General features: G+C 40.0%; 1 protein-coding gene across 1 annotated transcript in view; it reads right to left on the reverse strand.

The window, feature by feature from the left end:
• c21h8orf34 (chromosome 21 C8orf34 homolog) overlaps positions 1-25,757 on the reverse strand; it is an 87,462-nt gene that overhangs the window by 34,402 nt on the left and 27,303 nt on the right. Inside the window, exons 5-7 of the mRNA XM_084747688.1 lie at positions 25,663-25,691; positions 24,462-24,625; positions 17,143-17,309 (exon numbers count right to left, since the gene is read on the reverse strand). Of these exons, the coding sequence (XP_084603814.1) occupies positions 17,143-17,309; positions 24,462-24,625; positions 25,663-25,691 (360 nt within the window). The remainder of the gene's footprint in view (positions 1-17,142; positions 17,310-24,461; positions 24,626-25,662; positions 25,692-25,757) is intronic.

Genomic DNA, 25,757 nt, shown 5'->3' on the forward strand with positions numbered 1-25,757 from the left:
CCCTTAAGCAGGGCAATATTAAATGTCCCATTCATCACGGTATGCATTGGAGGGATTGGGGACAGACAAAGAGCCACCAGCGATTTGGGCAATTTGCTGGTCGTGGGAACTTCTCAAGTTTGGGCCTTCACCTTCGGCTCTTTTCTCTCCGTCCATTCCCACTTCTTCCCCGTCGAACCATTTTCCCTTCTTTTGGCGACTGACTGATGTGACATGCCAGATTTTCTTTGGGTCACAGCCGGCGATACAAATCATTACTTGACACTTAAAGAGAGACAACTTGCGAGGCTTTCAGCAGCCTTCATGAAATAGCAAAAGAATAACAGCGAGCGGCTCTGACCCCGAAAGAGAACATGACCTCAGTGTACACAGCTGCTTGTCACCTCACCCCCTGCTTTGTCTTTTTGGACTCGTTTCCTTCTGTCAAGATAAAATGACACAATAACGTAGAGAAAGACCTCAGTGTGTGAAGGAAGAGACAGCTAATCTGTAAGGTCACTGAGGTAAACAAAGGCTGTAATCTGGAATTCATCCCATACAGAAAACAGATTAGACCGTGCCTGAATGAAACATAGCAGAGTAATTTGTTCCGCACTTGCAACAGTCCATCCTTTTGGCCAAAGGAGAGAAAAGAGGACATTTCCTGATAATATCAACAGTCACAGATGCAAACGGAGAGAAAGAGTCTCACTGTTTTTGTATGCACGTACTTGTTTGTGGATACAGATGAACTAATAGAAAAAGATCACAACTACTGTAAAAGTACGATATGAGAGTGTGTAACTGTATGACTTTGAAGCAAGAGAAAGAACTTTGCAAATTTGCTTGGATAAATGTCGGGCACAAAAAGGCTTAAATCCTCTTGTCTCTCTAAGCGCAGGCGTTTCGCGTAGGCGCAGTCCTTCATCTGTGCAGCAGCAGTCTGAACCTCAGCCATGTCAGCCCCGAGTCCAACTGAACTTTCTACTGGGGAGGGAGAGGTGACAGATTTCTGTGTTGACACCATACTGTCTCTGAGGAGGCCCTGTGTATGAAGTGCTAAAGTGATAAATATGCATCTCACGGGTTGGGGTTTGGGTGTTAGCATTGTAGAGGACTCCTTTTACATACACACTAGTATTCTGACGCATATGCTCACACTGCAGCCTGATGACTGCATATGACCGCAGCTGTTTTGTTTCTCATTTGTCAAGCGAGTGTGATTTTTGTGGTCTCAAACAAACAGAGACAAAAAATGCACTATTTAATTGACCATATTTGAATGTGAGGCAGATCCGAACTACCTCAGTGAGCACCAACCAGGATTTTAACATTGATTCCTAGCTAAAAAACTATTCAGGCAGATATCACCGTCAGATATTTAGGGTTTGTACAGCCAACAAGATGATTAGAGAAACTTCCTAACTTTCAGATTCAATCTTTACTGTTTGATAAGCATGGTTATTATAGTTAGAGCCTGATTTAGGAAAAAACTAACTGCTGCTATGATAAGAAAAGTGTTTTACACGAGCATCCTAACTTCCCAAAAGCAATAAACTGTTCTAACTTTAGGATAACTATTAAAGCTTCCTAACTTTCACTTTTCCACCTGTAGTAGTGGTTAACTTATACTTATACTTACTTAGGTAATGGTAGTTAGCTAACATTAGCTGACAGCAGTGATCTAACTTGCTTAATCCATATGGTTGTTCTTTTATTGCTTTTACACAGTGGATGTTGGAAACAGGGGCGACTGCTGTCTTAGCCCAGTCTCTCTTTTTTTATCTCCCAAGATTGCATTGTTTTATTTTCCCAAAAAGAACATCTTTGGATTTCTCAACAGATGCTACCAAAACCTCTGTTTCAGGGTGTTTAAAATACACACATACAACAACAACAAAAGTTACAAAGTTGTTAAGCTTAGCAAAATAAAAAGTATTGTCAGTTACTAGGCAAGGTAAGTGATGTAGGATCAAGTAATTAAGAATACCTAACATGGATCAAGTAGGATAACTCTTAATTTAAGAGTTAGGATATCCCTCTGCAGTACCAAATTGCGAATTGTCTTAACTTAAGACTTAAGAGAGGAATTTTCTGGAAAAAACCTTTAGGAAGTTAGGTGACATTGCATAAAGTCCAAATGGATAAGAAGACGTGGTGGACGAACGGGTTAAACACAGAATGATTCGGGTCCCGTGTGTGGCAGTGTTTTTGGCTTTTGTCTAAGAAACTTGGACGCAGTTTCTTCGTTAGGCTCCAAAGTGATGATAGACTATTATTTACACATTGAGGAGGATGAAAAATATCAGTGTCGCAATTCCCAGTGAAATATGATCTAAATGTGAACGATTAATCAATGTCTTCAGTTAGTCAGTTAAAAAAACTTTTGAAACTATTCTCAACGCCTTTTCATCATTTCAATGTTTTTTTTCCATGGAAAAATGCTCACTGGGACACATTATATAATAAAGACTTGTAAAAACCTTTTAACCTCACAGTCTCTTCACGTGCAAGTTCCCAAATCCATTCTCACATAGAACATTTACTGCATCCAAGTATTCTTGTCTTCTCCATGTCTACTTAGTCAAACACATATGACTGAGTGCATATTCTCCAGGTTCACAATAGAGCCCAGCATGCCTCCCACACAATACCACCATGATAAGTTTACAGTGCATCTCCCGTGAGACCAGTTTACCCTGAGACCATGACAGCCTCCCAGGCCTCTGTCTAGACACAACAAACGTCTGTCCACACTCGCCCGTTTGTCAGCCCGTCACATTTCCACTCCCTGGGCACCGGGGCAGCCATGCGTGCTCCCCCTGTCTAACGATGAGACATGGCAGATAAATAAAATGGGCCTGAACTGAGGGTAGCTGGGAGGGGGGCAGAAATGGAAACTATTCGAGCGATGCAATCCCAACAAAAGGCCTGAGCGATGAGGAATTCCGTGCCGCAATCACTCAGTCACAGCGAAGCCAGAAAAGAGCAACGCAGAGTGCACAGATAAAGTGTTTGTCTCCAAGTTTCCATGTAATTTAATGTTGTTTAGATAGCGACGGACTGACTGGCTCTTTGCTGCTCTTCATACAGCTAAAAACAGAGCTTAAGTCATAATTAGTGCGCTGGCTTCACAAAAACTTAATATACACCTTCTCGGATGATGCGTTGACAGATGTATGGGGTGGATTCATCTAACGTGCTACCCCACACGTGAAGCGGGGAGACACGCACGCACACACTTCATCATCTCCCGCACTGAATCCAAGGCATTTCATCAAGTGCTGTGAGTTATTGTGTCTCGTGTCTCTAAGTGAAATGATTGAATTTTCCATTCTTTCATGAGCAGTGACGACGTCTCACCACAGAACACTGGGCTCTAATTAATAGCCTGTAAGTGATAGATGCCTTATTCCCCGCCGTGTTCACTCAAGAGCTGCACTCACTGACGCACTCTGAGAAGGAAAGATGCTAACGTAGGAGAACCCTTTTTGGTTCCTGGTAGACAATTTTATACTCTGAACCCTTTCAGAGCTTTCTACCCATAACCCAACATAAAGGGTTATACCTAGAACCCTCTATGAAAGGTTCTACACAGTTCTATGCTTAAATGGTGTAATGGTTCCACCCAGAACCCTCCCTGGGGGTTCTATCCAGCACCTTTGTGACTACTAAGGGTGCTAACAAGAACACACTCAAGAGGTTCAGCCGATAACCTTTTTATATTCCAAGGGTTTCATCTAGAACCCACTTACAGCATTCTACTGAGAACCTTTGCCCATTCAGGCATTTCTTGCAAAAACCTTTTTCTATTCATTGAATTCTATCAAGCACCCACCCAGGGAGCTTTAACAAGAATCTTTTTTATATTCAAAGGATTTTATCTAGAACATATTCAGGGGGTTCTACTGAGAACCTTTTTATCTTCTTAGGGAATCATCTAGGACTCACCCAAGGGGTTCTACAAAGAACCTTTTTATAATTCAAGGGTTTTTATCTCATATTCACGCAGGGGGCTTAACGAGGATTTTATTTAGAACTTACTCAGGAGGTTATACTGAGAACATCTTTATGTTATTGCACAAAGAACCCTTGACAAATATTTCTTCAGGAATTAAAACTCTTTTTCACAAAAAGGGTTCCTTGGTTGAAAACAGTCCGTAATAAAACCTTTGATAAACCTTTTCCTCAGAAAGGGTTCATCAGAAGCAAATGGTTCTCGGTAGAATCTCAGCCCTTCAGGAAGAACCCTTTTGGAACCCTTATTTCTAAGAGTGCACACACAGAGACCCACATGTGTGAGCACCGTAGTAGATAGAGATAAAAAGGCATTCAGACACATACTCAACCCAACACTTACAGTGACACTTGCAGACCTCACACTTTTGTTGCCCTCACACATACAACCAGCATTTGCTTTTCATTAAGCCTCGAGCATAAAGCCTCCACTTGGCGGTTAGTCGTCACACAGACATCTTTGATGTGAGTCGCGGCAGAGACGCATTTGTTTGGCTTTGTAATAAAAACAATATTCCAACTTACATTTCATAATTATGTCTCGGCTTTCAATGGCACCCTCCTCCCTCTCCTGGCCTAAAAATATGCCTGTTAGGCTCCAAGCACCCCACAACTCTGAGTGCAGCAGTAAAAAACCTTGATCAGAATCAGATGGGGACACACATGAGCAGGGTAACATCACAGCTCCGAGGCCTGTGGAAAGTCTTATCGCAGACTTTAGTGCAAACCTCCTTTCAACTCGCTTTCTAACCGCAAATATTGCAGAGATTAGGACGTCACTGTAGACACAGCAGAGCCTAATGTGTTGATGCATAACAATGCCAGTCACTGTGGCCAGAAAAGTGACCTGAGTGCTCTTGTATGTTGGAAATTTCAGAATGAATTTCAAATTGTTGATAAATACGAGCTTTAAGAGGCTATCTGTTAAATGTAATACGCAGTAAATATATCAAAACAGCGGTCTACCAGGATCAAGGCTGCCATCTACAGTTCAGAATGATGATTTTCATCCTTCTTACAAACCCCAATTCAATAAAAGTTGGAATGCTGTGCAAAACTTAAATAAAAACAGAATGCAATAATTTGAAAATCCTTTTTGACCTCTATTCAATTGAATACAGCAAAAAAAAAGATATTTTAATTTCAAACCAATGACTGTTTTTTAAAATCTGAAGTTGGGCCTGCGGCACTCAGTCACCATTTGGGAACTGAAGACACTAATTGTCAATTTTTTGTGTGCAATGTGTCTTATTCTTACTTGATATACGACTTCAGGCCCTTTAAAAGTCCTGGCTGGTTCTCTGTTTTCATTCTTCATTCTATTTTCAAAACACACTGCACATTTTCAATGGATAACAAGTCCTTAGCTGTCTTTTAGCTGCGCTCTTTTACTTTGAAGCCACGCTGTTGTAACACAAGCAGAAGATATCTTGGAATTGTCTTACTGAAATAAGCAGCAACGTCCCTGAAAAAGACGTTTCTCCAAAACCTGTGTGTACCTTTCAGCATTAATGGTGCCTTCTCAGATGTGACAGTTAACCATGATACCACAGACACTAACACAACAACGGGCCATCACAGATGCTGGTTTTTGAAGTTAGAGCTGGTAGCAATCTGGATGGTCCTTTTCCACTTTAGCCTGGAGCTCAAGATGTCCATGATTTCCAGAAACAATCTGAAATGTGGATTTGTCAAACCACAGCACAGTTTTCCACGCTTCCACTAAGTTTATCTCAGATAAGGGCTCAGAGGAGTCTGCAGCCTTTCTGGATGTTGTTGATATATGCTTTTTGTTTTGCACGGCAAGTCTGAACTTGCATCTGTAGATGCAGCCACAAACTGTGTTTACTGCGTTTTCTAAAGTGTTCCTGAACCCATGTAGTATCTTTTACACAATTATGTGGGTTTTAGTGCAGTTTTTAATGCTGTGCCATCTGAGGGGTCAAAGGTCACCAGCATTCAACGGTGGTTGTCAGCCTTACCCCTTACGTGCAGAGATTTCTCCAGATTCTCTGAATCTTTTAAAGATATTATGGATTGTAGATGGTGACATACATAAATTCCATAAACATTTTTCTGTTGGTCTAAATGCCCACACAGTTTTTCACTAAGTGATAAACCAGGACTGATCCATGCATGTGGACAACTGAGCCTTTCGGGGATGCTCCTTTAATATCTAATCATGATATGATCACCTGTTACCTCTTAATCTTGTTTACCTGTGAATTTTTTACAAAAAGGTGTTGTTTTTTAGCAATCCACACCTTTCACAGTCTTTTGTTGACCTTGTCCAACTTGTTTAAAATGTGCTGCAGGCATCAAATTCAGAGGGAGTGTATATTTACAAAAAAATATGTACTTTTTACTGTTTTCAACTGAACAGGGGGTGAAATCATTGCTTTCCATTTTTATTTACATTTTATACAGGGTACTATGTTTTTGGAATTGGGGTTTGTAAAAGAATTAAGCTCTCAATCAAACAGGAATGTGTCCCTACAAGAAAAGTCTAGACGGTGATGATAGCGGAGCAATTTTAACAAAACAAACATAAGTTAACATGAGTGATGAGATAATGTGTGAGCGATTCCCTCCTTTCACTCTAAATGTCTACATTTCTTTTGGAGATCATTGTTTCCCTGCATGTTTGTGATAAACACATAGATACAGCAGCACACACCACCACACACAGACAAAGGCACAGTTCAACATATGAATTCACTCATTCACACAATGACTACTGATTATACATCAATTACTGCATTATGACATCAAGTCCATAACTCACTTGTCTCTTTGTGTCTCACTGTAAATCTTAATCTTGCTGCAGACAGGAGCCAGAGAAAAGTGATGTAACTTTATCTCTTAATTGTACTTCTCACTCTTTTAGATAACGATACGCACAGTTGCACCTATAATACCACAGTGCTTTTATTCACACAAATTCTTTATCATCCATGTGTGTCTATCTGCCATCTTTTGCTTCCGTCTAGCTGCAGAAGCCACAATACAGTATCATGGAGTCCATTCAGCTCTTTTCCATTCAGATAATCTGCTCAGTTCATCTAAGGCGCTTACGCACACCGGAGATACTTATGCTGGCTGGTATTAGGCCATGCGCCGCGTAATGACTACTGCTAGATTTATGATCACAGCAGTCTACTTGCCTATTGATAATTGTTTCCAGTAACACCACCATAATACCACAGCAATTTGCCTCTCGATTAGCATATCCATCTGCACCATGGAGACTTTTACAGGCGTCAAATTGGGCGCAGTTAGACTTTTACTGGGGGACATTCTTTTCACCATCAGACCGGCGAACACTTCAGAGGTGAGCCCAGCCCTCTCGAGCTTGTGTTTCAAGTGAAAGATTTAGTGCTGAAGCAGCTAACGCAACTGACATATATGTTCTCATCAACCTCCTCCTCTTCTCTTCATGCACCATGATGACACTGCTGTGTTGTTGCTGGTTTACGTTGTTTCCAGAGCAACTGTTGTGTCTTTGGTAGTTTGGGCTAGGATGAAGGGGGCAATGGGGGTGATGGCAGCGTGTCTGTGTGTCTCTGTGTAGGGGCTGTTACTGTTGCTGGCGTCAGGAAGTGCGTGACTTGTCTGCTAACTCTGGAAATCTGAACGTTGGCCTTAGGCAGAGGTACAAAGAGACAGCTCTTAGCCATGTTAGCGCTGCAATCACTCCTTCACATGCAGGGACACACGGGTACAGCAGGTCACATTACCACATCATCTAGCTAAGAGAATGAGCTGAAGTACAGTACTTGTATTTTACTTGTGCATTTCCATATGCCACTTTATACTTCTACTTCACCACTTTCGAGAAAAAAACCCCCACTGTAGTAATTGATCCACTTCATTTATTTCACAGCTCTTCTAATCATGGTGCCGATTAAAGATTAGTGGCTGACTGATGCTGATATATTACTTCGATATCAAAACAAAGAAATGTCATGTATAATTCCATTGTTCCATGCACACTGTAATCTCATATACATGGTTATCTTGTGTAGCCAGTAACATGTTGTTAAAGATCGAATTGAAACTAACTTTTTCACCACCTTCCAGTAGTTTACAAGAAGGAATGTTAACATCGTTCCACAGCAGCCACACAGATGAGGCTATATTTGGTTTTTGACCAAAGCAGATTATCGCAAAATGCCTGATAATTGGCCCGATTTATCCGCCGACCAATTAACTGGTCTATGATTTTACAACCAGACACACAATGAACTAATAGCGTATTAACCTACCCAACAGCATGTAAAACAGATAAATTTAGTTCCACTTTTGCCAGCTACAACATTAGATTGGCCATGCTAGCAGCTTTGAGAGGCTGTGTTTAGACACAGCAGCTTTAGATAAATTCTAACGTCAGCATATTAACATGGTCTCAGTGGCACTGCTAACATGCTGATGTTAGGCAGGTATAATGTCTATCATGTTCACTATTTTAGTTTAGTTTAATATCAGTAGGCTTCTTCCTCTGAGGACATGAACGTCTGTACCAAATTTCACAGCAATCCATCCGACAAATGTTGAGATATTACAGTCCGAGGGGTTACAAAGGCTCACACAAACAATATTCATATATGCATGTTATTTTGCTACATTTCAATGCAGGACTTCAGAAAAATTTCACAATGATGATCTGCATTCCTACCTTTATTTCAAATAAGAATCTGATTATTTCTTCCACCAGTGGTTTTGAACGCACCATTTCTTTCTTTCTTTCTCACAGGAAATTCCAAATATATAGCAAGAATTTTAAGGAGACTACTCTTTATATTCGCAACAAATATTTGTCATTCCTATCTGCCATAAAGCAAAAAATAACAACAGCTTTGCTCTGTCACCACAGAAAGACATTAAGTTGGACAACTCTGTGAGTTGAAAGGCTAAGACCTTAATCACCCTCAGAGGGAAAAGGGTCAATATATGCAGAAGAGGAACATAGACTAACATAGACCATCAGGGTGGTACAGACAGTAAAGACTGTGACTTGCTTTCCCATCACCTACGCTTTGTATTTCAAAAAAACTGTGCTATTGTATGTGCAAGCAGATCAAGTGGAGCATATGTACCATATGCTCTGCTTGATCAAGGAAGATAACATCGTCAAACAAAAGAGCCACACACAGACCGTGTAACTCATCCATCAGACTCTACTTTATTCTGTGTATCAAAGATCAGACGGAGGTTTATCATGCCCTCATGCTGTCGCCATCAAATCCTCACTGTCACTGTGAATCAGCGAGAGTGGGTGAAGCTCCTCTCACATCCTCCTCTCCTGTTTCAGGAATCCTGCCAGAGTGGGTCAACATACTACAAAGTGTAGTGTGCAGTAAGGTGAATCAGGAGGTTCACCAAGAAGTCCATCATGAATCCTACATAGCTGAGCCAGACCCCTGAGTGGTATGAAATCTAGATGCTCAGTGTCAGTTACATGTAGAATACAAGCTCTAGATGGACGTTTCGGCAGACTTCTGACCAGCTACTATTATCTCTTGCGTTTCTTTGACTCGGGCATGAATAATTACCACCAGTTCCACCAGCATTTTCTGACTTTTAATATACCAAAGTTATTGAAATCATGTCAATACCCCTCTCACTGAATTCCTCATGTTAAAAAAATGGGGTCACTTGTTTCTGCGTGATGTCTTGTTCAGAAGTTAGGTAGATTTTAAAACTTCATCACAAAGCCGCCCATCAAAAAGACCCTTGAGACAATATGTTGAGTTTGGCAGATCAACATTTGTTTACTAGACACCTTGAGCATTACAAAAACTTGGAAAAACAATTGATGGGGTGCATGGGGACTCCATCATCTAACCTAAATATGATGTTTGAGTGAATATATTGAAATATTAAATAACTTGTCATATGTATATATGTATAATTAGCTATTACTGCAGCACCATATCAAATGAACCAACGTAGATGTGTTTTGTATCGTATTATCCACATCTCCTTCTAATTCAGCTGGTTATACTGTATGATATTTTGAAAACTTTGGGTTCAAAGCTTGAAGTTAAAATAACTAAATGAAGCTCAGTGGGCTGAGCAACATGTTTGTGAGGCCTGACAGGTTGAAGTAGAGTAAAAACAGGGAAAGATGAAAGCTAAACATTAATAACATAATTTGACTCTTCACTGCACAATAAGAAAGTCTGAGTTTTTGTTGTTACAGAGCAAAATATACAACATGTGCTGTCAAATAATAAAGAACATGTATTCCATAAACAAGAGTGGATTGTTGAGAATCAAAGCGCATGTCTCAGAAATGGAATACTTCCACCAAGGATGACGAGCACAGTAACTTTACAGTGGGGAACTGGCTAACTCGTCTCATTAACTTACCATAAAATAACACTGCGAGGCCAGAAACAGGGTGTTTCTCGCCACACACTGAACTCAGCTTGTTTCTTATTTCAGATCAGTATAAAGCTGTGGTCTCACCGCCCAGCGAAAGCTAGAATCTTGACATTTTCCATGGCTTTACAAGAACATGTGAGTCATATTCACTTTCAATATGGTTTCAACTGTGGTAAATATTAAGCGCAGAACTAATGAAAACAACTGGGAAAACACAGTGCCATCCCTGAGAGAGAATCAATAAGACCCTAAGCTGATTTTAGGTTCTCTTTTGGAACAATGCGAACAAAACAAATCAACCTTAAGCCATGTCTTTGGTTTTATAATTGTATTCAATCTGGTCTACCTTGGCGAGCATTACTGTAAACCATTCCAACAGGATCTTATTATTTTCTCATAAGCTCCTTATCCAGGTGCTGGCGCAAAGACATCCAGTGTGGAAAACCCTTCTGCTCAATATGGAAATGGAGATTAGTTGCTAACTTTCTTTGTATCTCCTAAGCCTGCTTTTATTACGCATCTGATTCTCCCACAGAAGTTGTACTTGTTACAGAGGAGGACAAACTCATGCTCCTTTCCTGCCTCCCAGTGGATATTTTGCAACATGTTTAGAGTCTCTGAACTCTCGTCTCCTCGTCCTCCAGAGGTTTGGACACATTAAAATGACTGATCGCTCGCACACCTCAGGACCTGTTCCATTCTCGCTAATGTAATCGCTCTAATTTGCGTTGCGTGGCTTTGTGTGTACACCAGCAATCAGCACAAGAGGAAGTCTCATATCCAATTAACAGGTGTGATGCTCAACTGATAATACAACAATGACGCACAGAAACTACTGATGCACATCTGGAGAAAACATAGGTTCCTGCGGGATGAGTGTCAATGATCAGAATTTTACGGTACAAGACTGCAATTTACCACACAAAACACCCTCTGTATGTGTGTGTGTGTGTGTGTGTGTGTGTGTGTGTGTTTGAGCAGTTGAGATATGTGTCAGTGTATGTAAGTGACTGAGAGTCAGTTATTTTAAAGCACTAAAGTTAATAGTTTCTTTGACAGTCCATAATGAGAGAAGGAAGCGCTGCAAGGCTCTGATCGCTGATCTGACAGGTGCTCTTTAGTGAAGCAGGTAAAAGTCCAAAAAAAAAAAACACAATCCAGGAAGTCTTGCTTAATATAAAGTTATACAGATATCCATGGAAAAAAGGCACTCTGTCTTCTGGTGAAATAATACTAGGAATTTATTCTTCGAGCACAAGCAAACAAACCTATGTGCAGCTTCTTCAAGGAAGACCCACACCCCATTTACATCCCGTATTAAAATGTGATCTGTATTTGGATAACGTATCCAGATTGATGTACAGAAAGCCTGTACATCTAAATAAGATAGTCCTTCTCTTCTCTAATATACCATGCCTCTATTACATATCTTTGTCACAAGTGATAACCTCTTCTGAGGGATTATTACAAAGCATATTGGCTGATATATCAATATTGTATACTCCTTAATACCAGTATCGGTCCCAAAAATGCGGTATCAGTTGAGCCCTAATTGAAAAGCTGACTGTAAAAAGACTGTAAAGGATTACAGCTTCTGCATACTTTTCGGCCACTCTGTTAAAAGCTGCACGAAGAAACTCTCAAGAAAGATTGTTAATTGTTAAGAATACTAGAGGCACATCCATGTGCTCCTAATGTAGATCCTTAAATAAACATAAACATACTTACATTTTACTGAGATCAACAATCAACTCTTCTACTGACCTGTAATTGGCCAGTCTCCCATGTCTCCTGGGTTAGATTTTCTAAAGCCAGACAGCAGAGCCAAAACACAGAACAGAAGTCTATTTTTCTTTCAGTCCACTTGCTTAAAGGTAATTAGGGAACTTTTGCCTAATGATGGCAACAATAACAAATGAAAAATTCAAATGTACTCGTCTGACAATATAATAAGTAGGTTCATACTTAAGAATGGACCTTACACACACCAGCTGCAATACTACATTTTAGCCACTTGATGTCATCCTAAGCAAATACCTGAATAGACAGCATGTTTCCAACAATCTCTGCCACTGGAGTGACTGTAGTGCTGCATGTGAAAGGCTTCAAGGGAGTGCACCACATACCGTGTTGAGCATATTATTTTAAGAATTTTATTGGTTTGATAAATCAAAAGTAACATTAAACTGCTAAAAAATTGAGTTAGGTATTGACATTGTAGCATGATAATTATTAAATTTGACAATGCTAGATTATCCCTGAGATGTACACATTGCAGCTACAGTACATATAGTTTTTTTATATCATAATTTTTTAAAGAAGAACATTTGAATCAGCTGATTTACTACAGCCTACCTGATGTAGAGTCCTTGAGCGAGGCATTGAATCCCTACCAGCTCCAGCAGTGCTGCTGAGCAGCTCACCATATGTTTTAACCTTCATGTGGATAGCAGCAAGGAAAAAGATAAATATCTCCTTCAGGGATCAATATACTATCACAAGATCACCATCCCTGCCAAGTGTCATCAGTCATCTTTGGCATGCATTTGGTCATAGCCACAAAATTCGTGCCAAGACTCTCTTTCTAAATGAGACCCAGAATCCCTCCTGAGGGTCATTCATTCCTCCAAGTCCTCCAGGCCACCACATGCTGCATGTTAGCATCACTTTAATCAACTCTACAGCAGTGAGGCAGGCCGCTCACAGCGACAGTCAACACAGTGGCAGTAGTCCCTGTGGAGAGCACCAGGACCAGGCCTTGACAGAGGATCAGAAATGACCTCGCTGCATTATTTCCCTTTGAATTACAGCCCCGGGCCGTAGTGTAAAAGCCACTGGGGGAATATGTCTGGGATTTCAGAGTTATGATTAAAGAGGGCCATCACAGACCATCAACATCCTGCTTTATGGCTGTATCTTTCACCATTATATACTGCTGTCCTGGGTCACCACTGTGTTGGGCTCATAAAGGAAAGCAAAGCCTGGTGTATGCAAGATTTCTTCCACTTATTATGGAAGAGCAGCTTGATATAGAGCAGCTGAATACAATTTACACACTTTTTCATAGCAGTAGATAACTGGGCCTACAATAAAAATCAATTTCCATATAATACATGTACTAAATGTGTCTGAGAGTCGCTGGCGCAGAGAAACTTTTAAAAGTTTTAGATATGGGACAGAGAATAAATACAGTCTGTGTTAGTGCTCAAACTCTCAATTAAAGGTCTGGTATGAAAACAATATGGGGATTTATTGACACAAAAAGGCAAAACTAGAATATTCTTAAGTGCGTTTTCATTATGATTATGTATAATCACCTGAAAATAAGAATTGTGTTTTTGTCACTTTATGAATGAGCCGTTCATATAAACAGAGGACACAGGCCCTCTTTCCGTCATGTTGCACCACCATGTTTCTACAGTAGCCCAGAATGGACAAACCAAACGCTGCCTTTAGATATGGCCAAGTTTTGCAGCCACCATAGGTTCTCATACACACCTGAAAGGGGAGTGTGAGACGAGGTGTTTGAAAGACTCCTAAGGTGATTTTAAAAATCTACTAAGGAGGGAGAGGATCAATATTTTTATTTTTTTATAGACTGATTCTTTTTTTGGTACTCCTATGATTCCCAAACACCTGAGATCCAGAGATCTGGGGAGAAAGAGTGAGCAGGACACTAATTATTCAGCTATTCACATGATCAAACACACTGAGTATATATTTACAAGTTATAGGTTCCTAATCTTGAGATCCAGAGAAAAGAGTGAGAAGCTCACTCACAACATAACCGTAGAAACTCAGTGAGCAGCATCTCTGTCAATGTTCTGCCTATGTTGTTGTTGTATGTGGATTGAAAATGTATGTGCATTTACACTTACGGTTCATGTGTTCACAATGCTTCCCTGACCACCTGAGGTGTCCTGGCCAAGCGGATTACACCAGTGCTTTCATATGGTCAAGCACTATCAGACTGCAATCCTATCATAAAATGCAAAGTGTAAAGAGGGTCATAGTCTTAATTTGACGGTCTGTGTTTGTGCTCAAACTCTCAAATGAATGAATTCTCAGTTATCAGAGAACAATCAGTTATTCATTTTTTAAATGTTTAATTTTTTATTTTTCAGACACAATTAGCAATTTGAGAAATAATTTTTTTCTGGCTTATTTTATCGAATGTTGATATTTTATCTGCCAAACAAGTGATTAATCAAGCAAAGGGATGATAAGAGGAATCATTTGTTGCAGCTTCAGTCTGTGTACCTTAAAGCCACTCTGCTACACATCAATAAAGAAATGTGACCCTGAGGTTGACCCCGATGAAAAGACCCTGCTAACAAGCACAAGTGTCTCCGCGCTGTGACAGTAGAGCAGAGAGCAGAGACAAACGTAGATCGTGTGTCACCACAGAGCAGCAGCTCAGAGGAGACGGAAGAGAAGCCAAAGCTCTTTAATTGGGGCCCACGTTGTAAGAAAATAAAAAAGAAAAGGTTGTGGGTTGTTATCCTTCAAAGAAGTACTGTATGTCAGGCATTTGTTAGCTGACCTAGATGAAAGAAAGTGGCTTAACATTGAGTTGTATTTGTAGAAGAGCTGACTTTTCCCAGCTGTAGCTACGGCTTTTAACAATTCTGATGGATTCTTTTTAAGAGCTACTGGTGCAATAAATCCTATAAGTGATGCTTTGCTGCATACTTTAGTGGCAGCTCTTCTGTGTATGACCTTGCTTTACAGTAGCATAACAATGCAGGAATATAAGCTACTTTATTCAAAGAGGATCACAGCAGTAGGGAAAGATGACTGAATGGCAGAGAAGTAAGCGACAGAGAAAGAGATCTTTACCAAACAGAACAGTTCAGGTAGCAAATTCAGTTTGGCATGATGCATTACACGCTGTGTCTGCACAGACAGGGTGACGAGCTCTTAGACCTCCGCTGAATAAAGCCAAAACAAGACTTCACTTCAGGTACTCTCTCCACCTGCTTTGTCACCTACTCATCCCTCTAAAGTCTGAACCTAAGGGCAGGGCCGGCGTGAAGGAATGCGAGCACACACACGCTCCATTCTCGGAGTGAATATTGAGACTAACTGGCTGAGAGCATCTGGCCAGACTGTGTAAACAGGAAGCATAGTTTCCTTTAACAGCTACTACTAAAGTGCTCTTTAGTACAGCACATAAACTTACTGCTGCTGTTTTGCTCATCCAGCTATTCAGCCCCAACACACAGTACAGCAGATCTGCCTCTATAGGTCTGCATGTATGCAACCATTTCCTCCTTTTAAGCTGTCTCCTACATTTATTTATTATTACTTTCAATTGAATAGTTTTCTCTTTCTCTCAAATGCAGACTCTACGTCTCTCTATGTGAGTATTTTACACTTTCAGAGGACGTGTGAACATGGTGCAGCTGAGCATGTGCATGCAGCCAGAGAATATAAGTGCAAGACTAATAACAGAAGAGTAACAGTTTTTTCCAGCTGTGGAAGATAACTTTGAAGATGACAAAGAAAGTGATCAAAATAAGTCTTACTGACACTACATATACATATAGGAGTTTAGAGTGGTGCTGAACTGAAAAACAGGAACAAATCATCAAATGTTCACATTGAACAGCCAAATCCGACTGCAGGAGCCCCAGCATCAACTAAACCCCCCTAAAGCCTTAAACTCAGTAGGGAAATTTCTATCGAAGGTTCTTGTTTTTCTCCATTTTCAATGTTGATGCTGATGAAATACCATGTATCTAAGAAAAAGTGAGGATAAACCCTTCTTTCCTTTTTCTTTGGTAATTCTAACACAGTACTTGACCAATTATCCAGTGGAATAAATAAAAACCAATCTATCACATCGCAACACGCATTTATCTAGATGTCTCTGCTTTCGTACAAAAAGAGTCCTTCAATCTGTCAATCTTTTCAAGTCAGATGTTTGTCTGATGCTACTTTAAAGCTCAAAACATATTAAACATAAGCAATAGGCATGAGGGGGGATGACTGAGGATGCCAAACAACCAAAACGCATCCTCTTTTGTTAACTTGCAAACCCCCTTGTTTAGTTGAATATGTTAGTCTAGTCTGGCTGATCTTTTATCTGAGGCTTGTGCAAGTTAGAATATGGCTTCATCCAAAATATTAAACTGATATTATTAAAAAATATGGAGCGAAAGGAGTGATGAAAGGAGGATGTAATGACCCGGCGCTCATTCCCCTGTTAAAAATGAACTATTAGCCTACTGAGCAGAAATGATGTCATTGTAGTTTTCACAAAGTCTCTGAAACACATTTGGACTCCTGAATATCAGAACAGATTGATTTTATCAGAAAAAAATCTTACAACGCTAATGAGCTCTGCAAAGAGAACGACTCATTAAACAAGAAATGTTAACAGCCATAATTTGTTTTCTGGTCTTCATGTTAGCAAGGCATTAGTCGGCTTACTTGGCTCGCTGTTGCACACATGCAACCATCACACACACGTATATGAGGTAAACATGGCAAGCTGTTCTCTCTGTGTGTGTAAGAAGATAAGAAAACAGATGTCTGTCTCATGCAATGATGGGGCATCTGCTGATACACACAGCGAGGCACCGTACACCTGTCTGCCAGTCTGGCTCAGCCGCTAAGAACTATGATCAATGGCACTTTAATAAAAACTTTGATCAACAGAAATTAATGGTATGCAGCTCCACAGGAGCGCCGCTCAACACAGTTTACACAATCTGTGTCTGGGTATGTAGGATGTGGTGTATTATGTGACATTACCCAGAAGCTCCATGGCATCATCCTCGTCCTCCATCTCTTCCTCTGCGATGGACGGGGCGGGGCTGTGGACCGAATCAAAGGAGTCCTGGGACAACATGGCTGCCAGGAGCTTCTTGTGATGCTGCTGCTGCTCCTTTAGCCCTTTGCTCTTTGTTTCCATCTTCAGGCTGGAGGAAGCATACAAGAGGAGTCAGGGGTTAGGAGGATCAGGTGAACACCTCACGCACCTTAACACGTTCACTTGTTGTCCTTTATTTTCTGTACACAGCCGCCACTGATGGGCAGTTTTTCAATTAAATGTATTTAAAACATGGATTTAATTACTTTGGAGTGTTTTGTATTTCGCATAGGCAGAAGAAATAAGATGCAAGTCATAACAAAATACCTTGAGAGCTGGTATTTGTGTATTTGAAATACTTAAAACACATTATTTAATGTGTCATTTTATTCTCATTCTTATCCCCAGGTTTGTAAAAGAAAAACTCTACAACAATTAGCCAAACACAGTCGTTGACTAAATGCAAGTGATTGAAGTGACATGTCCTGTCGGGTCCAGCGACACCGCAACGTTGCAAACTATTTCAGTTGTGTTATTCATGATGGGTAGCTTGTTGAAAGAAGCTGGTTTGGGGTTTAGTTCACTTTTCCACTGACATAAAGGTATATAATTAAAATATGATCAGATATTTCTAATGCAATCTGACTGAAAGTCACTAAAATAGAGAAGAAACAGAGGAAAAGAGCAATCAGAATATTTGCCAGTTCTAAAGCATGTTTGTGATCAGTTTGTGTAGAAAGGCTCTTGACTAATCTTCTCATACTAGTGTTTTATTTTGATACATTTGATAAGCAAGTATTTGTAATTTGTAAGATATTTTTTTTATGTTTTTACAGCCTGTAACTTTTATAAAGTATACCTGGAAGCTGAAAGGGAAGCTGTCATCATCCACGGTACCATGCTGTCAGCTATTGAGAAATATAGCTACAAAAATAGGACGTTTTTAAAATAACTATGCTCCTATACTAATTACATGTTCTCAGTCTAATCTGTCAGGCTTGTATCTAAGAAGGCTCAGGTTTTACACTAAGTACAAAATGTTCCATTTCCCTTTGTGTGCAAATGAGTAACTACATTTAAAACATTAAAGTTTCATCACTTGTTGCAACTGAATTAAACAAAAACATCAGGCAGTAATTTCAGGTGCCATGTAGGTGCAGAATGGAGGAGTATCTTTTATTCAGCGCATCACCTGTAGAACCTGACAATTATTTTTACGATCAAATTTATATTATCATATCGCTGTTTTTACTTGGGGGGCAGGAGGAATTCGAGAGTGCGGATGTTTGTATTGCAGTATCTTATCTCCTGATATAAGAATCATTAAACCCTTAACTGTTCATACAGTTTCATTGCAAATGTGTTCTTCATTTTAATGAAACGTGTGATTGGTCCACTACCAAAGCAGCACTATACACAGAGTCCGCAGTTCAACCTTCTGAGACACCACCAACACGTTTAAACGTACAACTACACTACATGCCCTTGACATGTGATAAAAAATAAATGCATAAAATGTGGGAGGATTAATTATCACTTAAAGTATTACTTTAAGGACACTGGTATTGGCACTAGCGTCGTTATTTTTTTAAAGAAAGTGTGAAGCAACAATAAATGTATGAACAGGGTTCTTTGCTCTGAAAAGCTGGGGGCGTGTTTGCTCCACACCACTACGACCTGAAAGCAACCTGAGACACTGATGTCCCATCTAGAGGGATTATTGAACATGTCCAGACACTGGAACTGAAGTGAGCTGAAGTGAACTGCTGAGAGAATAGCAGAAAGTAAGTTTGTAAGTGACTGTTAGGAATGGTGATAAGATTTTATAAGCATGAAGAAGGACATGAGGTGTTGAAAGCATCCCCTGTAGACTGGATGACACGCAGTGGGAGAACTTAGTTAATGTTTTAATCTTTTAATCATTTAAGTAAAGCACAGGGAGAAGCAGATGTGTAAGACTGCATTTTTTATGAGCGACATAAAATGTTTATACAAATTTATTTCACCTAATGCTGTTAAAATATTATATGGCTCTTTTCCATTGTGTTTGTGTTCTTTTTCATTTGATCTTTGTCTTTCATTTGATCATAAATGCTTTTGCTAACAAACTGTAGCCCTTTGTAAGCATAACCAAAGGCATGCAGCTTTGGAAATGCATTATTTTTCTGCAGAATCCATCCCTGCTGTATTTAAGCATTAGCACTCATGGCACCACATAGCTTAACAGCTCTCTGGCTGCCACCCAGGCTGTTTTTAAATTAAAAACAATACATGGATGGGAAGAAATTTAAATGCTTCTCTTCTTTTTTTCCCAAAAGCTTTTTTTCCATTTCTCAGGTGAGATTGTGTTACCTCTCTGGAAGACTTGAAAATGGAGAACAGCTGCAAAATTACCACTCACTCTCCTCTACAGTTAAAGCTACAGATACATCTATGAAGGCTGAATTCTGCTTTACCTCAATACAGGAGAAATTAATTTCCATATCCCAAAGGCGGAGGGCGTGGATTAGAGAGGCGGACGAGTATTAATTTGATGCTAATCTCAGTTTAATGACTTCTATTTACAGTTAATGGAGAAGGGTCATAAGATGACAGATATGTCTTCATACTCTCTGTGTGGTGTTTCTGTCATAATTAAATCTGCTAATATGGATGAGTCAAGGAGGTTAGTTTGATTCTGCACGTCTCCAACAGCTGCTCCCTTTTCTTTATCAAACCACATACTTATGAAAAGTGTTTAACTGGAAGGTGAACTTGGTAACACTTTCAATGAGGCCAATTTCTCTGATGTATTTTAAACACACATCTTTACATAATGCATTATACTGTAGTTACAGCAATGAATAATTGTTGTTATAAGCAAATGTAAATATCCATAATTCAGTTAATCATCACCAAAGAGTTGTGTCAAATTGGAGTACTAAATTTCTGTTATGTCCGTTAAACAAATAAATAAATTTTATTATAGTCTGTGTTTTGTTGTTTTCGTATGGATTTAATGTTTTTCCATGTCAGTAAAAGAAAACAATGACCACTTATAGTGAGTTACTACCAGCTTGTAAGGTGTATTATATCTGCCTATACCTGATGAATTTAATTACTTAAAGCACCAAATGACCACTTACAGTATAATACATTAGATTAATTTTAAAATGCATCATAATCACTGTTATAAGGCATTATAACATGATTAGAATGTATTACACGCTATGATCCTTGCCAAAGAAACTTAGTGAGGGACCAGAAATTATCTTGACCATATGTGTCATTATTATTGTTACTAAGTATGAATATTTATTAGTGCTTATAACTAAAATTAGACATTGCTATGAGCACAGTATTAATGCATTATAAGTATGTTTATAATGCAGTGTAAAGAGAGAGCCTCATAGAAAGAGCTACAATAAACTTTTACAGAGAAAGTAAGTCAAAGACAATGACTTGATATTGGAAGCAGGAAAAGAAACTTGAAGAAGTTTTATAACTTTCATGTGTTGCACTCTTTCATGTGCTCATCTCTCCTGTGAAACTCTCTGGCACACTGTGCCTGCTGGCAGCTTCACCAGTCAGCAATTTTTCCCTCCATAGGGAGCGACCTCAGGTGGTGTGAACCTACGAACCTTCATTAAAGACGATAAATGTGACCACAAAATCAAAGCAGGTGTAAGCCACAAAGCTGGCTTTCCCTTGCTCTTCATTTATCCTGATCTTTCCTCGTTATTAAGAACAATGAAGGGTTAGTAGTTGTTGGTAATTTAAGCATATTTAACAACCTTGAGACCTCAAAAATGGGGAGGATTTCAAAACCTCCCACATAAAAATGTGTCTTTCAGAGAGTTTTCATTTATTCCCTTTTTGCCAAATACCGCCTGTCCTTTAAAACTTTCCGCAAGAAATGGGAATTCGTCTTTCCAGGGTGTATGAAATTTGACTATTTCTTTCTCTTAGTGATGTCAGTTCTCACAGACAGACATTCATCTTTCATTCACTGAGGAGGATGAGGCACAAGCAGCTCTCTTCTGCTTCACATGCACGCCAAGAAACGACATTTGGTGCAACTGCCTTGTGGTCCATGTAGAAACAGTAGACTTTTAGAGTCATAGGTCTTAAACATGCTGTACAGTGTAAGAACCATGCTGTGATATTAAACAAAAATATGAGAGAAATAGGGGAGAAGACCCTGGGAGAGGGTAATGAAAAACGTGAGTCTCCCAGGAAAAGTGGGAGGGTTGTCAAGTATGATTTAAAGACCAAGTACAAAGATTTAAGAGGAAGGTTAGACGAGAGTAGAGGAGAGAGAAGTACTTAGACAGACATGGGATGAGGAAGTCCCTTTCCACTGGACAGACTGTCACAATAAGCCATTTCTTTGAATATACTTCTGCCACAGCTGCATCTGATTTCCCATGTGCCCCTCGCACTCATCCCTCCTGACTTTACAGCCAATCATACCGAGAGTCACCACCACCTGTCAGCTCTCCTTACAATCCTCCTTGACAGGTGAGTTGGAATGAGTGACAGAGGCAAGAAGACCGAAAATGAAAACAAGTAAACTTACAAAAGTAAGAGGAGGAAGATGGACTGGTTTGACAAATCGGGTCAGATACAAGAGAAAATGTGTGGACTCTGAACTTAAAGTCTAAGAGCACCAGAGGGGATGGCCTATTAAAGCTCAGCTGGGTTTTTAAGAGAGGGCAGTGCCGGTGTCTGCCAGTTTTCCACTTGCTCAGAGTGGACATTTTTTACCTCATCTAATACAAATCATAAATCTAAAGAAACCCTACTTTTAACTGGACCTGAAATTCAGTGGTTACAATACTAAAGGTGAAATATGTAACTCCCAAGCATGCAAAAGAGAGTACTGCAGTCCAGGTAGCAAGTTAGAGCCACAGACAGTATACAAAATAATCTGAAGGGGGTCGTTTTCCCCCACGCCCTCCTCCTCAGACTTGAAGCTCAGGCTGCAAAGACACAGAACCTACACAAGCACAACATTATATTTTGAAATTAACAAAAGACAGTCAGTCCTCTACTAAGTTGATTGGCTGTTTATACTGGTCAGTAGTCAGTAATTGTTTGTTAAATGTCATTCTAAGATAATAAAATCACAACAATTCTTATTTTCAGGTGATTATACAGTAATGAAAACAAACCTATGATTATTATATTTAGTTTCTGCCATATTCTGCCAATAAATCCACACAAATCTTAGACCCTGAATTAGCTATTAGTAATTCATGTTTGCAGTGTACTCATGGATATACAGACAGGTATCACTGGACTATTTTAACACTGAAGAAAACTTAAAAATGTGATGATTCTAAGGCAAGTTCTGTAGTTGTAGGGAGCTTCTTTTTTTATGATTTCTAAGTGGATTTATAGAAGTTCATTTGCAATGCACATCAGAGATAATGACATCAACTAAAAATGAAAGATCACACTAATTTTAAAAGAATGTGTATGGTGTGTGTTAAGATTTACCTGAGTTATGACTCTGAGAAAGCCAAACCCCTGGCAAAAATTACAATAATGAACCTGCAGTTGTTTTGTTGCTAGAATGCACCTGTCTCATTTACCTAATGCATCATTTCTGCCTCATGTATATGCAATGGGGCTGTATGGGCATGAAAAACAGATGTTTACATTGCCAAAGCACATTTAAAATAGAAAAAGGAAAAACAAACATAAATGTGCTTTAGCTAGCAATATATGTGCCTACATATACACAGGTAAATAAATTAAAGGAAAACATAAGGAAAAAAAATGCAGACTTGCGGTTAAAACAAACAAAAAAAGTCATGTAATGCCGACCTTAACTCCCACAACCTCACAGTTTGAAAACATCTACTTTACACCATGTTCTAACCTTAAAACAAGACAAAGAAATGTGTTCTTTTCTGAGGTCTCTTTTTTAGAGCTCATGACTTGGCCATAAACATCTCAGAGGATGTGAAAGTGATCTCAATCCCCAAACAGGATCTGAAGTGGGAGCAAGTTCCCAGTAAATGAAATTCAGAGTTGATATAAACGATCTATTCGATGAGCCAAATACTCCTCCAGTTGATGAGAGAAGGGGCTTGTGATTATTCTGGGATGCTGCAGCAGTTCAAATACACAGCTGCACAAGTTCCTCACACTCTTCATCATAGGTAAACATGAAGCATCTCATTTACAAACACACACACAGAGCAGGGCTCATCAGTGAGCCCACACACACACCCCTATCTCCCAGCTCAGACTTCTAACTAAGTGATTTCTCCCTATAATCCACCCATACAGTAACCTAATGAGATTAACACTGTGTGTATGTCAGCTCAGGCCTGCGCATGATTTATGGGGTTATATCCGATCCTCCTCTAATTAGTCACATCAGCTGCTGCAGTGCATGCGACACACACAAACACACACAGAGTCACACACACACACAGACCCATAGTTAACACCTAACAGGGAAGTCCAAGAGGTAGCAGGCTGTTTGGAACTTGGATGGTTTTGCAAACACATGAGAGGAGGGTGACAAACGATTTAACAGATCAACACGTGACTCAGTTATATTGTCAAAGCCGTCCGTTTTTAAAATAACAAGCACAAAATTCCTCTGGCCTTGAGCGCACAGAAATGAGGTTAGCTTTAATTTGAAATTGGGTTGAAGGAGTATCATGGCAAGCATGTTTGATCGCGCCTTTGAAATGGGATTATCAAACTCATTCAGATGGGCATTCCTCAGGCAGCGCAGTCAGAAGCCTACCTCCTCATTTCAAGAGCCAACAATAGCTTGGTGAACTTTCTGGAAGTTTTAAATTCTTTCTTTTCCTATTTAAATGATTCACACATCCACAGGCACACACACACACACACACACACACACACACACGTAGATGACTATGCATAAATACAACAGAGTATCTATTTGTATCCAGGTGCGAATAGGCACACAGCAGCTTTTTTTTTTTTTTTTTTAGCTATAAAGACCAACAATTTTGCTCCTAGTAAGAGGCTGCAGTGGATAAACTGGGTTGGGCACGAGGCTTTCCATCATCTTTAAGCAAAACAGTAGGTGCACATAGTATCTGCCTTTCAGTTTTCAGTTGCAGTTTGGTTAGGTTTAGGCAACAAAACTACCTGGTTAGTTTAGGGTTGGCAAACGTGGCTATTAACACCCCAGCTCTCTGCCATGTTATACACCCAGGTGTATAATGCCACATTTGCTACCAACCTGACTGCGAACAGCATCTGCCAATATGCAATGCCAGTCACCAACCTCCCAGCGGGGCTACTGTCTCCACTCCAGCACACTTCAGTTTTAGCTCGGGGGACAGGGGGGTGCAGCATCTCAGCAGCCAGAGGGTCCGCGTCTTCTTCCTCCCGACCGACCCACTCCCCCACCACCCGAGGGCGAAGCACTGAGTTATAGCCTCCCAAGTTCTAAAAAAAAGAGCAAAGAGAAATAATAAGGGGCAAAACAACAGACTGATAAGGGTAGAGAGAAAGACAAAGAAACTAATTAAAATGAAAAAAGGGTGCAGGGGGGAGCAAGTGGAGTCAAAACTGCTATAAAGTGTTATCTTAACACCATGTACTTTTAAGAGATTGGAGTTTTAAAAAGCACCGCAGTATTGTCTGAGATCCGTCTCCATCCCATTCTGCTCCCAAAAACCAGCCCGCAGACATTTACCCCCCTGCTCAGTACAAGAAGCAAAGAGATGTCTGCTAAATCCAGGATAGTATCAACTGCTATTGTCTCTGCATGATCAGAGCAGGTGTTTAGTATTCATTCCCTGCCCCGTCCCATAGAAAAAGAAGGAAAATCTCTGGGCGGCAAGCCAAGGACGTTGGACATGTACTGCCGCACCGAGCAAAAAGTGAAGTCCCTGTCAAAACATATGCCGCGTCTCTCATCCAGACCCATCATTTCCAACTCGCTCTGTGCATCTCCAGCCTGGGCAGCCACTGCACCATTGTGTTGGGAGAGAATCGGGGCCAGGCGAGGACAAAAAAAAAAAAAAACGGAGCTCAGACAAAGCTTTGCGCACAAGATGCACACTGAAGCAGCGAGGGAGAGGGAGATGGAGGACATGCTTACTGAAGTATCACTCTCGCATATCACTCCCATGAGATTGCAGTTCATCATCAGAAAAAGAGTTGTGCTGCTCTGTCAACCGAGTGAAAGTTATGAAACAAGGCTTTTATTTGAAGTAGCGTGAGTGATGCTGCAGAGTGATGAGTGACAGAGCAGTATTTCCACACACCAGGGTGTATATGAGTTTAAAGGGATAGTTGGACTATTTAATAGAGGATTGTATGAGGTACTTAATGATAGTCAGTGTATAAGCAACAGTAGAATAGAGTACCTGGTACTCCTCTCTGCTTCTCCAAACTGGGGTTATGCCGTGCGTTATACAACCCTACATTAAGTAGTCTGAACTATCCCTTTAATAGACTCCAGTCTAGTTAATATCTACCTGGTCAAGCTCATCAGAAATGGCGATGCCTGCAGAAAGAAAAAAAAATGGTTTAAAGCACAGAGAAGCATCTAATACAGTTCAAAATCCCGGCT

This window comes from Lutjanus erythropterus, chromosome 21 (genome assembly GCF_056507025.1).
Source record: "Lutjanus erythropterus isolate fLutEry1 chromosome 21, fLutEry1.hap2, whole genome shotgun sequence".
Lineage (NCBI taxonomy): Eukaryota > Metazoa > Chordata > Actinopteri > Lutjaniformes > Lutjanidae > Lutjanus > Lutjanus erythropterus.